At 40.1% G+C, this 16,894-nt stretch overlaps 1 protein-coding gene across 1 annotated transcript in view; it reads left to right on the forward strand.

Annotated features, from left to right (window-relative positions):
* Positions 1-486: 486 nt before the first annotated feature.
* Positions 487-16,894, forward strand: part of Hacl (2-hydroxyacyl-CoA lyase) — a 144,481-nt gene continuing 128,073 nt past the window's right edge. The window contains exons 1-2 of the mRNA XM_070087657.1: positions 487-862; positions 9,989-10,158. Of these exons, the coding sequence (XP_069943758.1) occupies positions 499-862; positions 9,989-10,158 (534 nt within the window). The 5' untranslated portion in view covers positions 487-498. The remainder of the gene's footprint in view (positions 863-9,988; positions 10,159-16,894) is intronic.

The following is a 16,894-nucleotide window of genomic DNA, read 5'->3' on the forward strand; positions in this document are numbered from 1 at the left end:
AACTACTCTTCACTCTTTTCTAACTTGTCAATAATAACTTTCATTTTATTGAATAATCTTGTAATTAGAATTTTTAATATTATTTTTACTTTTTATTAGGACCCTGTGCTAGACTCTTAAACTTAGATAATGTCACATCTGTCTTCTAATAATATATAGTTTTATCCTAGTCTAAGTTGCCTGAAATGCTGTTCATGCATTTGGGTTTTCAAAAGCTTTGAGTATAATGTTTTGAAGTTTTGGGGAATTTTGAATGCATTGTGTTTATGAGGTTACCTGCACATTTGATATATGAAAAGTTCTTCTACAGCATCAATGTTGAGGTGGAGGCATTACCTCTACCTCAACTGATAAGCGAGGAACATGTCCCACATGTAGACACAAACAGGAAAGCAAAGTTTTCTGTATACTGCATTTTGGTTTCTAATTACTGTATTGAGTTGTGATGTGTATTTACTGGTAGGAAGAAGTTCAAGAGACTCGCTGGCTCACTATGCCATGATGAACTTCACTTTAATAATTATGGAAGCTTCAGCCATATGCTGTCTTACTAATCTTTCTCAATACTTTGTTAAATTTAAGAAGACAATTCTTCACAAGAAGCAGAACAGGTTATTTTTTAGAAACACCAGCCATCTTCCACTTAGGCAAGTGACCCGAAAAAGAAGAAACAAAAGTTTCTTCTTTTTACATTTAGTAATTTGTAGAGGAGGAGGTGAGAAGACAATACTATATTTACTTGTTCATCTTCAGATAGTTGGCATTCCTGTTGTTGAAGTAGCAGTGGCAGCTCAGCAAGCAGGCATCAAGTATATTGGCATGAGGAATGAGCAGGCAGCATGTTATGCAGCTCAAGCTATAGGTAAGTCATTTAATATTCTGAGTTATCCCTGAAGGGGTAACTTTCAGTGCTTGCCTAATTGTTTTATTTTTTTTATTTCTTCTTATTGTTTTTTCTTCTTTCAAACTTCATTTATAACTTGAGAATGCCTCTTCTTATTGACTTCATATTTTCAATGCTAGTTTACTGTAATGGTGGAATGGTTCCTGCAGCTTCTAATCACCTTCACACTCTCAATAAAAAAAGAAGTGTATTGTAATCAGAATACTTTTGGCATTGTTATTCAAGTATTTATGTATTATTTGGCCATTTTTATGTGTACTGTTGTCCCTCATTATCTGTGGGGAATGGTTCCAGGACCCCCCACAGATACTAAAGTCCATGGATGCTCAAGTCCCATGTTCCCTTCACCCATTGTATGTCCCATGGTGGGTGTGGTGGGTGAAGGTTATAATACTTGGTTTTTTCTCCTCCATCTGGCAATGAGGCTGAGGGCTCCATTCATACATGTTTAATACCATAGCTTCTGCTCAGTTCATACATGTTTAATACCACAGCTTCTGCTCAGTTCATACGTGTTTAATACCATAGCTTCTGCTCCATTCATACGTGTTTAATACCATGGCTTTTGCTTCATTCGTACTTGGACACACCTCTGCCCAAACCAACTGCTCAAACAACTTTTCCCTTCTCTGTGGCCACATGTTCTGGTCACACACGCATACAGCCCACAACCCCTACATGGCTACACTCTTTCACCCACACCATTCCAGCCAGCAGCCTCCACCTGCACAATTTCATATTGCCACACGCTCAACCAACAACCTACCCCCACACAACCCACCCAGATAATTCTTCCCACAGCGACATGCCTACACTTACACCATTCCCCTACTGTCTCTAAGACCACACCTTGCCTAGTCCCTCACCACTTCCCCACAACCTCATGCCCACACCTTATGCAGTCATTCACCCTAACATGCAGTCCACATACCTAAGCACTTAGTCAAGTGCCCCACCCATTACTGCCTACACCAACCATACACTCACCCACCCAGTCATTCATCATCCATTCACCACCTATACCAGGCTACACCTATTAAGAATTATAAAGAAAATAGAAGAAACCTCAGATGGCTGTTTATACATATACAATTGTCCCTTGGTATTGCCTACACATCACATCATTTGCGTAGATTCATTGTAGTGCTTGGCACACAGCAAATTCAAATTCTGCTTTTTGGAACTTTGTGTATTTTTTTTCTTTAATATTTTCGATCTGCGGTTGGTTGAATCCACGTATCCAGAACCCTTGGATATGGAGGGCTGACCGTTAAATTTAATTAAGTATAGTCTCTCCTCACTTAATGATGGAGTTCTGTTCCTAATTGGTCATGGTTTAGGGCCTATCAATAATTAACCCTTTTAGGGTCGAGAGGCCCTCTCCTAAACTCGTTCTTAGGGTCGAAAATTTTTTGGAAAAAAAAAAAATCTTTTGAAATGATAGAGAATCTTTTCTCGATCATAATGACACCAAAAGTATGAAATTTGATGGAAAATTTAAGGAATTGTGCTCTCACAAAGTTAGCAGTCTCGATGATGTTGGCGCATCGGCGATTTTGCCCACTTTGAGCCCTGTTTTCAGCCAATTTCAGTGTACTAGTCGACAAAAATCATATCAATTTCCCTAGAACTCCATTTTTTCTATCAAATGAGTACAAGAAACCACCCATTTACCGATTTCAAATATCCAATAAAGTGGTCAGAAATTGGCAATTTTGCCAATTTCACAAATTTCAGAAGATGTTAATTTCCAAATAGGGTCCAGAATAAGCAACACAGACATTCCTGGCACTAAAATAACATTTTTTCTGTTCATTAGTCAGGTCCCCAGGCCTTTCTTACATCTCTTTTGCTTTCCACTTTGAATTTTTATTCTCACAAAAAATATAAGATTTACTGTTAGCAGACTACTGCATTGGTGTAGAAATGGTATAAATAATATCAGTGCACTTGTGAAAGAATATTTGACTCACCAGTTGATGTGTATTGGACGCTTGGCATGATTTGTTTACTTTTGAAATTTGGTAAAAATCGAACATTTCTGATACTTTGAGCTCAATTTCAACCAATCAATATCATCTCAATTTCTTTAATATGTCTTCCATTCTATAAAATGAGACCAGGAAAACTAGAATACAACCATAAATACCATACAAAAGTACAGTGCAAAGTCGCTGTTTTAAACCAAAAACATGGTCGGATTTTTTTTCTCATTATGCACTCTGTGCTGCAGGATTTTTTGTACTTGCACACTGACCACATAGACCCATTCTTTCATATGTAGACCTACCATCTTTCTCTCACTTGATTTGAAGGTGCTAGAATTTAGGCGTTCTAGTACGTCAATAACCCTGGCGTGTAAGCCTTACTAGTACGTTGGAAACCTTGAAAGGGTTAACCCCTTAACTGTCCAAACATAGATCTACATTCTCTCGCCCAGCGCTCCGAATATTTTGAAGAAAATGAAGGCATTTTTCTACATCTCCAGGTATACTCTAGGTAACAGGATAAAATTTTTTTTTGGAGATATAAGAGTGCAAAGTTGGCGCTGGATGCTCACCTGATGACAACATGCAGTCCTTCCGTTTGCAGAAATGTTGCCACTATACCCTTTTTACTCTTTTTTTTTATATTTATATAATTTTTGGAGTATATAACATCGAATAAGTCCAACTTGCATGCTAAAATTTTTGTTTTGTATATGCGCTGGATGCTCACCTGATGACAACATGCACTGTTTAATCCTAACAACTACCGCTAGATTCATAGCATATATACCCTTTTTACTCTTTTTTTTTATATTTATATAATTTTTGTGTTCTGATAATTACAATTTATAGTACAGTGGTACCTTGGTATACATCGGCTTTGGAATAAGTCCAACTTGGTATACGTTCTTTTTGGATGCTAAAATTTTTGTTTTGTATATGACCTTTGTTTGGAATACGACTTGTGTGCTAGAACTTGTATGGGTCAAAATGAGTCACAACACCGTGCGCTACACAGCGGCCCAGAGCCATGTTCTTACCATTGACATACCTTGTTCACTGAATTTAATCGTTTCTAACAACTACCGCTAGATGCCATCATAAACGAAGGAAGAAGTAATGAATAATTCATGCCAAGAATTGTAAACAAAAGTGTAGTGACTAGGCCAAATGCAGATTAACCCTTTCAGGGTTTTGGCCGTACTAGTACGGCTTACGCCCCAGGGTTTTTAACGTACTAGTACGCCTAAATTCTACCGCCCTCAGATCTAGTGAGAGAAAGCTGGTAGGCCTACATATGAAAGAATGGGTCTATGTGATCAGTGTGTGCAGTATAAAAAAATCCTGCAGCACGCAATGCGTAATGAGAAAAAAAAAATTTGTGTTTTTGGATTAAAACAGCGACTTTGCACTGTATTTTCATATGATATTTATTGTTGTATTCTAGTTTTCCTGGTCTCATTTCATAGAATGGAAGACATATTACAGAAATTGAGATGATGTTGACTGGTTTTACAAGGAAAAGTACCTTGAAATTGAGCTCAAAGAAGCAGAAATGTTCGATTTTTACCAAAATTCAAAAGTAAACAAATCATGCCAAGCGTCCAATACACGTCAACTGGTGAGTCTAATATTATTTCACAAGTGTGCTGATATTATTTATACCATTTCTACACTAATGCAGTAGCCTGCATAACAGTAAAGCTTCTATTTTTTGTGAGAATAAAAACTCAAAGTGGAAAGCCAAAGAAATATAAGAGGGGCCTGGGGATGTGACTAATGAACTGAGAACTTGTTATTTTAGTGCCAGGAATGTCTTTCTTGTTTATTCTGGACCCTATTTGGAAATTGGCATCTTTTGAAATTTGTGTGAAATTGGCAAAATTGCTAAATTCTGACCACTTTATTGGATAGTTGAAATTGGTAAATGGGTGGTTTCTTGTACTCACTTGATAGAAAAAATGGAGTTCTAGCGAAATAGTTATGACTTTTGTTGACTAATACACTGGAATTGGCTGAAAATAGGGCTCAAAGTGGGTGAAATCGCCGATGCGTAAACATCGTCGAGACCGGTAACTTCGCGAGAGCAAATCAAACAGAGGTTTGATTGCAGTTATCTGGGTAATTCCATGATATATTGAAACTAAGTGATTTGTGATCACTTTCCTCAAGCTCATCATTAACCTCAAGATTATTAATTAGTGACTCTGTTGGCAAGAACCAAGTCAAGCAGATTGTTTCCTCTAGTTGGTTCTGTCACAACCTGTTCTAAAAAGCAATCCTGAACCGTATCAAGAAAGTCACTAGACTCAAGATTTCCTGTCATATTGTTCCAATCAATTTGTCTGAAGTTAAAATTTCCCATTATCACAACATTTTCATATCTAGATGCCTTATGAATTTCGTCCCATAACAGCTTACTGCACTCCCTATCGAGGTTTGGGGGCCTATAAATCACACCTAAAATTATTTTGCCACGACCCTCGAGAAATTGTAGCCAAACAGATTCTGTGTTCGATGTTTCTAATCTTATATCATGTCTAAGACAACAATTTAAATTTTCTCTGACATACACTGCCACTCCACCACCTTCCTGTTGACCCTATCAATGTGGAATAGTTTATAACCCTGTATGTTGCATTCAGAAGGCATTTCTCTGTCTTTCAGGTTGAACCAGGTCTCTGTTATACCAATAATATCTATATTACCTACACTTGCAAGTAATCTTAGCTCATCTATCTTATTTCTTAGACTCCTACTTTTTGTACAGTAAACCTTAAGGGAGCTAGTCACTCGTTGCCCTCTACTATCTTTTTTTTGTTTGTTGATCAATTGATTTGCCATTACTAGCAACTTTATTTTGAATATTGTCTTTTAACCCTTTGACTGTTTACGCCGTATAAATACGTCTTACGCGCCACTGTTTCTGACATATTTATACGCACAAATTCTAGCGGCTTCAAATCAAGCGGGAAAGGCCTGGTAGGCCTACATGAGAGAGAATGGGTCTCAGTGGTCGGTGTGCACCCTGTGAAAAAAATCTGGGATCCAGCGGTGCATTGTGGGAACGCCATCTTGGTAGTCCATTTTCACCATGCCTCTTGGTAAGAAGTTCCTCACTCCTCGGCGGATTGGAGGTCTTTTGTTCCCAAGTGATAGCTCTAACAGCGATGAAAATGTCAGTGACAGTGAATTCCAGGATTTTGAAGTGAGTGTGGCTGGAAAAAGTGCCCAGGATAACGTAATTAGTGATGAAAACCCAGATGACCCACAACCTTCCACCTCTGGTGCTGGGCCGGCTTGTTCACGTTCACGTTCGCCTGTACCAGGACGAAAGAGGAAACTATTTGGTCGTGTACAACACCCAGATGTTAGCAGTGAATGTGATAGTGATAGTGATTTCAAGGTCATTGAAAGCAGTTCTAGTGACAGTGAGGGTGAATATTCCCCAGTGAAGCAGCAGTATGTACGACGTAGCATGCGGTCTGGTAGTGTTTCATATGCTGTTCCAAGGGGAAGGAGAAACTCTGGGAGCACATCCCGTGGCCCTACACCACGACCTGATAGTGAAGATGACGATATTGTTACGATGGGTATGAATGATGTGAGTGAGGGAGCAGGCAGTGGTGGTGATAGTGATGGTGGCATGGCCCATGTGGCACCAGCAGCGGGCCACGCTACTACCCACGCTGCTGACTCTGCACAACACCCAGCCTCACCCGACCCCACACTCCCACAACCTGCACAACCACAGCCACGGTACAATATCCAGAACCCACCAGCAGACCGCATCTGGGATTGGCAGGACGGTGACGAGCTTGTTCCCAGTCCTCATGACTTTGATGAAACACTAAGTGGAATAAAGCCATCATGTCCACTTGGGAACAATGCTATTGAACTGGAATGCTTTGAGTTATTCTTCGATGAACCCCTGATGGACATCATTGTCAGGGAAACCAACACATACTATGATTACACCATGGCAAATACAATTCTCTCACCAAAATCACGGCTATACCAGTGGAAGGAGACAACTGTGGCAGAGATGTACCTGTTTTTTCCCACAATAATGCTTATGTCACATGTGTATAAGCACACTGTCACCACATACTGGGCAACAGAACGCCTGATTTCAACTCCAGGTTTTAGTGACATTATAGGTGTCAATCGTTTCCTGATACTGTTACATATGTTACACTTTTCAGACAAAACCAGGCCTGACAGAACCAACAGGTTATGTAAGATCAGAAATGTGTTTATGTACATGAAACAAAAGTGCTGCATGTATTTTTATCCCTTCAGGAAGCTTGTTATTGATGAGTCCTTGATTTTATTCAAAGGAAGACTCTCATTCAAGCAATATATTCCAAACAAGAGGAAACGCTTTGGTATAAAGCTATTTGTACTGTGTGATTGCAGAAGTGGTCTAGTTTTGGATATCATTGTGTACACTGGCAGTAATACTTTGAGAGATACCATGAAGTTATTGGGTATCTCTGGTGATGTGGTTAGAACAAGGATTGAACCATATCTTGGTAAGGGGCATATGTTATTTACTGATAACTGGTACACAAGCCCCTTACTCAGTGATTTCTTGCGAGTGAACTTGACAGACGTGTGTGGCACAGTGCGTGGTAATCGTAAACATATGCCAAGGTTCGATGCTGGCACTCGCAGAGGTGAGGTGCAAGCCTTTGCTGCCAATGACATCATGGCATTTCAGTGGCATGACAAACGTGATCTCACATTGTTGACATCAGTTCACCCAAACGAAATGGCACACAGTGGCAGGCACAACAGAGAGACCAATGAACCCATTCTAAAACCTTCAGCTGTCATGGACTACAACCTCAATATGCACTTAGTGGACAAATGTGACATGCAGATTGGGTTTGCAGATTGTGTATGCAAGAGTTATAAGTGGTATATAAAACTTTTTTTCCATCTTGTTGATATCTCTATGCTAAATGCTTATAATGTATACAAGTTGAAGACCAACAAAACACCAAAATATGGTGAATTTTGTTTGTCAGTAATCAGACAAATAATCGCAAAGTACCAAGGAGCAACACCTGCAATAGACCAGCGCCCACGAAATTACCAACACACGCCATCTCGTTTCAGGCCTGGTGATCACTACCCCATACTACTACTACTACCCCTACTACTGCCAAGAAAAATGCTCAGAAGAGGTGTTATGTATGTACACATACCACAAAATGCCCACAAACACGCAGAGACACTCGTTTTATGTGTGAGGAGTGTCAAGTGCCACTCTGCATATACCCATGTTTCAAAGAGTTCCACAAGCTGCAGCAGTTCTAGGAACGTGTTCAGTGACTGTACATATGTATATATATATTATGGAACAATAGTAATAAACATTGTTTTGTATTGTTTGTTTGTGTAAACAAAGTGTATACACAAATTAATAGTGATAAAGTTTGTTCTGTTATTGTGTTGTAAACAGTGAGTGTATATTTGAACAGTGCACCTTACATTGGTCTCACAGGCCACATAAATTACTTGGAAAAGAAAAATATTGAAAAATGCAAGAAACTTTTGAATTAGAGTAAATAAAAGAATACCGGGTGGGTGGCAGTCTCCACTGTTGCTGTACGCACGTCACTTTCTGCAAACTTTGCGGCTCTATATCTCGGTAAGTACTGATGGCAAAAAAAATTTTTTAGGCTTAAAACACTCAGAAAAATATTCCTAACATTTTCTTAAGAAAAAATAATTTTTTTTTTTTTTTTTTTGAATATTTTGCGACATAGAATGACAGTTTCAGAAAGGGGCCTGCGACAGTCAAAGGGTTAAACATATCCCTGAGGTATCCCGGTAATAACTACTGTTTTTAACCCTAATACTGCAGCCTGACTGTTTCCCACAAACACCCATACCTCTATAATCTATCAGTTTAAATTCCTAGACAAGTCATCAATTACCCTCTCAATCAAATTGGCTAATGCAACCACTCCATCCCCAGAGAGATGAACCCCATCCCTTGCATACATATCACGTTTGCCAAACAATAGGTCCCAGTTATCAGTGAATGGGATTGCAAGTTCCTTGCAGTACTTGTCTAGCCAGCAATTTATACCGATTGCCCTAGACATCCATTCATTGCCCACTCCCTTTCTAGGCAAGATGCTACATATAACTGGGATCCCTCCCTTAGAACTAACTACTTCTATGGCTGACCTGTACTTATCCAACGGCTCCTGTCTCCTGCCCTTCCCAGTGTCATTACCCCCAACACTAAGACAGATAATGGGCTTGTTCCCATTACCTGACATAATATTATCCAACCTGCTGACTATGTCACCAACACCAGCTCCAGGAAGGCACACCCTCTGTCTGACCTTTCTGCCTCTGTTACAAAAAGCACAGTCCATATATCTTACCTGAGAATCTCCTACTATTAAAATATTCTTACCTTGATTAGCAGGGGAATCAGTGGTACCTTCAACCTCACTACCATTGAAGTGCACTCGTCCTGGAGAACAGAGAATCAATTTCCTACCTTCACATCTTCTCTGTTAACCCTCCTTATCTTCCTTCCTCTTGAACTGTGAATCACTTGCCACTTAAAGCAGCTGCCACTATCACTGCTAGTGACCATTTCCTCCTTACCAGCTAAATCCTTCTCACACTCACTCCCAAACTCATGTATGCGAAGCTTCAGCCTCCTATTTTCCTCCTGAAGAAGTAGAACCTCCTTCTTCAACACCTGAACCTGAGATTCTGAAACACTACAGCAAGCCATGGTGCTTGGTAACGCCCCACACTAACTCCCAGAGAGCTTAGGACAGGTATGATCGCAGGTGACCACTGACCTCAGCGTAATTAGTCATACTTTTGTAACTGTACTGTTTGTTCATTACCTTCCTTTCTTATTGTACATATGATTGTAGTTAACTGCATAAGATCTCATATTTCATAGTCTGTGTGTAGATCTTAAGTTTACCTGAAAGGCATTGAATAATTAGTGACTTTGTGCCTACCTATATTTTATTAAATATAAATTTCATTATTTGTACTGTATAAAGAAATAAAAATTGTATGTGTTGTTAAAGCATGTTTTTCTTAACAGGATACTTGACTGGTAAAGCTGGAGTGTGCCTGGTGGTGTCAGGTCCTGGGCTACTCCACACTATTGGTGGATTAGCCAATGCTCAGAGTAACTGTTGGCCAGTACTGGTAATTGGAGGTTCCAGTGACCAAGATCAAGAAGGTATGGGAGCCTTCCAGGAATGTCCACAGGTTTGTCACTCTTATTATTAACTTCTCTTCAAATTAATATACTTTACCCATTAACTGTCCAAATGTAGATCTACGTTCTAACCGCTAGCGCTCTAAATGTAGATCGACATTTTATTTTTCCTGCCTCTAAATTTGGGACAGTTGGCCTGAGATGCCTGGTCATTATAGAATGGGTCTTAACATTCGGTATGCGCAGTATTAAAAAATCTGGGACCATTTAGTACCTTGTGGGAGCACCAGTTCAATTGAGCACCAGCTAGAGCAAACAGTGTGGCAAACACCAGGGATTCACTGATGTTATGTCTTATTAACACTTCCCTTCTTAGAGGAAAGTGATGTTGACCTTGAGTTTAGTGGATCTGAGATGGATGTGGCCACAAGTGATCAAGGAAATATAAAAAACCTCGATAATAACCAATATGCAACATCCTTTCAGTTTTCATACCACTGGTAGTGTCATCCTGCCAGAATGTCCTATAACCTATGCCCTAATTAAAGAGAGATGATGGATGGCCGACTGGCTGGCTGGCTGGCCGGCTGACCTAGGCTGTGTCTCTGTCTCTATATCTCTCTGTCTCTTTCTCACATGTACACATAAGTACAGTTATCATATATAGTGTAAATTACCTAGGATAACCCAAAAAATCCAGACAAAGTGCTATACTGTGCTTGTAGATATAAGACATAACAAGCATGACTGGCAAGTAATACGCATTTTCACTTGTTCAGGAATCAAATGTGACCACTCTGCATCGTGTGTAATACCTGTTGGTTCATGAGCCGCTCTCTGAGACAGAGAGACAGACAGACACACACACACAGGCAGATAGAAAGACAGATAAGCAGACAAAGCTAGACAGACATGTTTATTGTATACTCAGACACCAGCCACCTTACCCATGTTGGTGGCATAACCCACTATAAAACGCTATTCACAATGCATGCAACAAGCAGCAATAGCACAGTACAACTTGCAGGATACACCCACAGGAGCAAAACTGACAGGCAGGCTGAATGATACCAAGACCGGCTCTAGGTCTTGCTCCATCTCCAGCTCCCAGACAGAGTTCCCATATTATGAACACAGGTATAGTATGGCCTGCGACCTGGTTGTAATTGGTTTCAAAGTGGAGCAAACTCAGCAATAGTATATAACTTTTATTTCCTTCACCAGATACAATTTGCCAGATACAGTGGACCCCCGCATAACGATTACCTCCGAATGTGACCAATTATGTAAGTGTATTTATGTAAGTGCGTTTGTACGTGTATGTTTGGGGGTCTGAAATGGACTAATCTACTTCACAATATTTCTTATGGGAACAAATTCGGTCAGTACTGGCACCTGAACATACTTCTGGAGTGAAAAAACATCGTTAACCGGGGGTCCACTGTATTTGCAAGTGCGTACACTTACGTACACTATGTACAGAGGTTGAATAGTAAGTGTACCACACAGTGACAAAAGATGGCAAAAGCAGAAGTCAGAGAGATTGTACCATATCAAGCAACAGCTCAGGCAAGTCTGCCAATGCTCACCACAAGTGAATCACATTGCTTCAGCTTAACTGGCTTGCCTGTGATTGATTAATGAACCAAGGTACTGATTTAACAATGGGTACCCTATTGATCGTTAACCCTTTGATTGTTTCAGTCGTATATATACGTCTCATGAGCCACTATGTTTAACATATTAATACGCCAAAATTCTAGTGGCTTCATATCAAGCAGGAGAAAGCTGGTAGGTCCACATGTGAGAAAATGGGTCTCCATGGTAAGTGTGCACCATATAAAAAAAAATCGGGGCGCCAATGGTGCATTGTGGAAATGCCATTTCAGTAGTCCTTTTTCAGCATGCCTAGTGGTAAGAAATATGTGACTCCCCGGTGAATCTGGGACTCTTCTCTTCCCAAGTGATGTTCTAACACAGATGGAAGTGTCAGTGAAGATCATTTTCGTGGTTTTGAGGAGTTTGTGACCGAAGGCAGTGCCCAGGATACCAGAAGAAAGAAAGAAAGAAAGGAAGGAGAAGGAAGGAAGGAGAAAGAAGGAAGGAAGGAGAAAGAAGGAAGGAAGAAGAAGGACAGAAGGAGAATGAAGGAGAAGGAAGGAAGGAAGGAGAAGGAATAAAGAGGAAAAAAAGTAGACAGAAAGATAATTACTAGGAGGATGGAGGGGAAGCGAGCATCAGACCCCATTGTTTTGACAGGCGGTAGTGGGAGTGAGTAATGAGACAATATGTCATTTTGACAGCTGCCGATGCTGACTCAGCACATTTAGAAGCCCACACACACTTACACACACAACACAGTGAAAGTGTCCAGTGACTCTATATATTTGTATATATATTATCGAAACCAGAAGGAAGGAAGGAAGGAAAGAATGAAGAAAGAATGAAAGGTAGGTATTAATGGTGACACAGGAACATTTACCTAGGATAACTACCTAACACAACTGCCTGCTACTACTTTGAAGAAAACTGCTCAGACGAGGTGTTTTGTCTGTGCACATACAAAAAAAACGCCACAAAAATGCAGAGACATAAGTTTTATGTGTGAGGAGTGCAAAGCACCATTGTGTATGAAACCATGTTTCAAAGAGTTCCACAAGCTGCAGAACTTCTAGGTACATGTCCAGTGACTGTACATTTGTATATATATTATAGAACGAAAATAAAAGAATTTTTGTATTTATGTAAACAAGTTTTGTAAACAATATATTGATAATTATGTTTGTGCGCTTATTGTGTTGTATACAATGAGTGTACAGTAGGGCTCCACTTATATGGCGGGTTAGGTTCCAGGCTGTCGCCGGAAAGCAGACATCGCCGGAAGGCAGAACGCCATTTTTTCCATTTATAAATGCATATAAATGCCAGACAACAAGTTTACACTAAATTATATTAAGTTAGTAATAGAACTAGCCATTAAAAACACACAAAGTAAAATACATTCACAGTAAATTCATTACTTATCTTAAAGTATTTGTAATCTTAATGTAGAGAGAGAGGTGAGTAGTACTTATTTGTAGGAAGTCAGGTGCAGGTAGCCCAGGTGTAGGTAGCCCTGGCTCCCCATCTCATACTTAATGTACGATATTTAAAACATCCCAGAGAGGTAAAATACACATACAGTACACTCATTATATACCTTAAAATATGTGTAGTCTTAATATAGGAAGAGAGGTGAGTAGTATTTATTTGTAGGAAGTCAGTGTAGGTACCCGGTAGGTGTAGCCCGCCTGGGCTACACCTACCGGCTACCTACACTGTGACCCAGAGCCAGACATTTAGTGTGCCCAAGAGTGATTATTATTACGTACTATTGGCGTCATGAGTAGAGAGAGACTTAGCGATTTTAATGTGTACCTGCACACCAGCACAGTGTGTACGTATATTTAGGTACAGGTACACATAAGTATAATTATCAGAGTACATATAAAATATGCAGTAACTTTAAAACACTTGAAATTTTGGAAAGTTTCTTGACATAATAGATGAGGTCATGGAAAACGTAAACAAACCGGGTGGGGGCGCCGTATTTAAAAGATCGCTTGCCGTATAGCAAATTTTGGTCGTAATTTGACATCGCCATATTAGGGGAACGCCGTAAGGTGAAACACCGTAAAGCGGTGCCTTACTGTATATATGTACATTGTACCTTACTTTGGTCTCACAGGCCACATAGGATATGTGAAAAAATTAGTGAATAAAACAAGAAACCTTCCAATGCATGTAAACCAAAGTTTACCAGGTGAGTGGCATTCGCCGCTGTTGCCATACGCGGCTCATTTTCTGCCAAGTATACTCCTCTATATCTCGGTAAATACTGATCACAAAAAAATTTTGGGGTGCTTAAAACAATCAGAAAATTGACCTTAACATTTTCATAAGAAAAAATATTTTTTTTTTTTAATACTCTTCGACACCAGGAGACACTTCAGGATTCGGGGTTGTGACAGTCAAAGGGTTAAACCTTTAGCACCTGGTTCACTAGTTGGGAGGCAGCCTGTATGGGAGTGTGACATACGCTGAATAAAATGTAACATATAGCAGAGTATGGAGGAGGTGAACGTATTCAGATATTTGGGAGTGGACGTGTCAGCGGATGGGTCTATGAAAGATGAGGTGAATCATAGAATTGATGAGGGAAAAAGAGTGAGTGGTGCACTTAGGAGTCTGTGGAGACAAAGAACTTTGTCCTTGGAGGCAAAGAGGGGAATGTATGAGAGTATAGTTTTACCAACGCTCTTATATGGGTGTGAAGCGTGGGTGATGAATGTTGCAGCGAGGAGAAGGCTGGAGGCAGTGGAGATGTCATGTCTGAGGGCAATGTGTGGTGTGAATATAATGCAGAGAATTCGTAGTTTGGAAGTTAGGAGGAGGTGCGGGATTACCAAAACTGTTGTCCAGAGGGCTGAGGAAGGGTTGTTGAGGTGGTTCGGACATGTAGAGAGAATGGAGCGAAACAGAATGACTTCAAGAGTGTATCAGTCTGTAGTGGAAGGAAGGCGGGGTAGGGGTCGGCCTAGGAAGGGTTGGAGGGAGGGGGTAAAGGAGGTTTTGTGTGCGAGGGGCTTGGACTTCCAGCAGGCATGCGTGAGCGTGTATGATAGGAGTGAATGGAGACAAATGGTTTTTAATACTTGACGTGCTGTTGGAGTGTGAGCAAAGTAACATTTATGAAGGGATTCAGGGAAACCGGCAGGCCGGACTTGAGTCCTGGAGATGGGAAGTACAGTGCCTGCACTCTGAAGGAGGGGTGTTAATGTTGCAGTTTAAAAACTGTAGAGTAAAGCACCCTTCTGGCAAGACAGTGATGGAGTGAATGATGGTGAAAGTTTTTCTTTTTCGGGCCACCCTGCCTTGGTGGGAATCGGCCGGTGTGATAATAATAAAATAAATAAAAAATATAGCATGCCACATATTTATTGACAGTGAGCAAAATTGGGGTATTCCTGAATGGTTTGTAATATACCACTGTGGATAAAATACTTTGACATATCTCGAACATTTCTGAATGAATTGTCTCTGAATTCATTAATTTTATCACATTCCAGTACAAGGTGTGACAGTAGTCCATCTGGCAAAGTTTACATTTTGTTTGGTATACATCTTGTGGTGGTGATTTAACCTCCCAAAGATACTTGTAACCCAGCCGGAGCTGGGCGGTAGTGACATCCAGGAGTCTGCTTATTTTGTTGTATGCACCATAAACATGTGGCTCCTCCTGCTTGATAGAATGATGATAGATGGACTGACTGGTGTCAGTCTTAAGTTAATAAAGTTCAGTAGAAGTTTTTTTCATAGTATTGTTCTCAAACTGCTGACTGACAAGCTAAGATTGTAATCTACTCTCTCTTTGAAAGCTTATAACTTAGCCAGTTCATCAATTCTTCCATACATCTGAAGACCAGTGTGATGTGGAATCCACAGAAGGTGCACCCTGACTCCATTGTCCACAATCCTAGCATATCTGTGTCTGGCTTCTGATGCAAGCATGCCACAGTTTATACTTAATGAGTTGAGAGCATCTATAGATGATAGAGAATCAGTTTCAATTAAAATGTCAACCTTCGATACATGGACACATTTGAGCACAATGAGTATGGCAGACAGGTCTGTTTTAAGGGTAGAGGCCAGCCCAGTTATTGATGCGTGCACCAATTTCTTTGAGAGCCATCACTCTGTATGACAGCAGCAGTACTACTAGCAGCACCAGTGGATTGGTGAACAGAACCATCAACATAGATAATTTGTGAAAGTGTGTGCAGTGTGACTAAGTTATCATTACAGCTTAAGTCATCTTATTGGGCTTCAAGGCAAAACTTTGGTTGTGATTTAAGGAGTTTGCTCAGTCTCTGGTCTTAGTCTGATTAACTCACTGATCAAATCAACACTGTCCCAGGTATAATAATAATAATTATAATAATAATAATAATAATAATAATAATAATAATATAATAATAATAACAATATAATAATATTTTATTTTGACATGATACATGTTTGTACAAAGAAATATAATAGTAGAGTATATATGCCAAAAGCCCTTTTATATGTAGAGCATTTCGGGCAAACTTATAAGAACATAAGAAAGAAGGAACACTGCAACACGCCTACTGACCCATGCGGAGCAGGTCTGTGTCCCCTCCCCGGATTAGCCCAATGACCCACCCAATCTGGTCACCTCCACTCAAGGAAGGAGCACGGCACCAGGCCCAGCAGCACAAGCTAGTCAGGTCCAACTCACACCCACCCACACCCGCTCATATATTTATCTAACCTATTTTTAAAACTACACAATGTTTTAGCCTCAATAACTGTACTCGGGAGTTTGTTCCACTCATCCACAACTCTATTACCAAACCAGTGCTTTCCTATATCCTTCCTGAATCTGAATTTTTCCAACTTGAAACCATTGCTGCGAGTCCTGTCTTGGCTGGAAATTTTCAGCACGCTATTTACATCCCCTTTATTTATTCCTGTTTTCCATTTATACACCTCAATCATATCCCCCCTAATTCTATGCCTTTCAAGAGAGTGCAGATTCAGGGCCCTCAGTCTATCCTCATAGGGAAGATTTCTGATATATGGGATCATCTTTGTCATCCTCCTCTGTACGTTTTGTAGAGTATTTATATCCATTCTGTAATACGGTGACCAGAACTGAGCAGCATAGTCAAAATGAGGCCTAACCAAGGATATACAGAGTTGAAGAACAACCTGAGGACTTGT

The sequence above is a fragment of the Cherax quadricarinatus genome, chromosome 22 (assembly GCF_038502225.1).
Source record: "Cherax quadricarinatus isolate ZL_2023a chromosome 22, ASM3850222v1, whole genome shotgun sequence".
In the NCBI taxonomy this organism is placed as follows: domain Eukaryota; kingdom Metazoa; phylum Arthropoda; class Malacostraca; order Decapoda; family Parastacidae; genus Cherax; species Cherax quadricarinatus.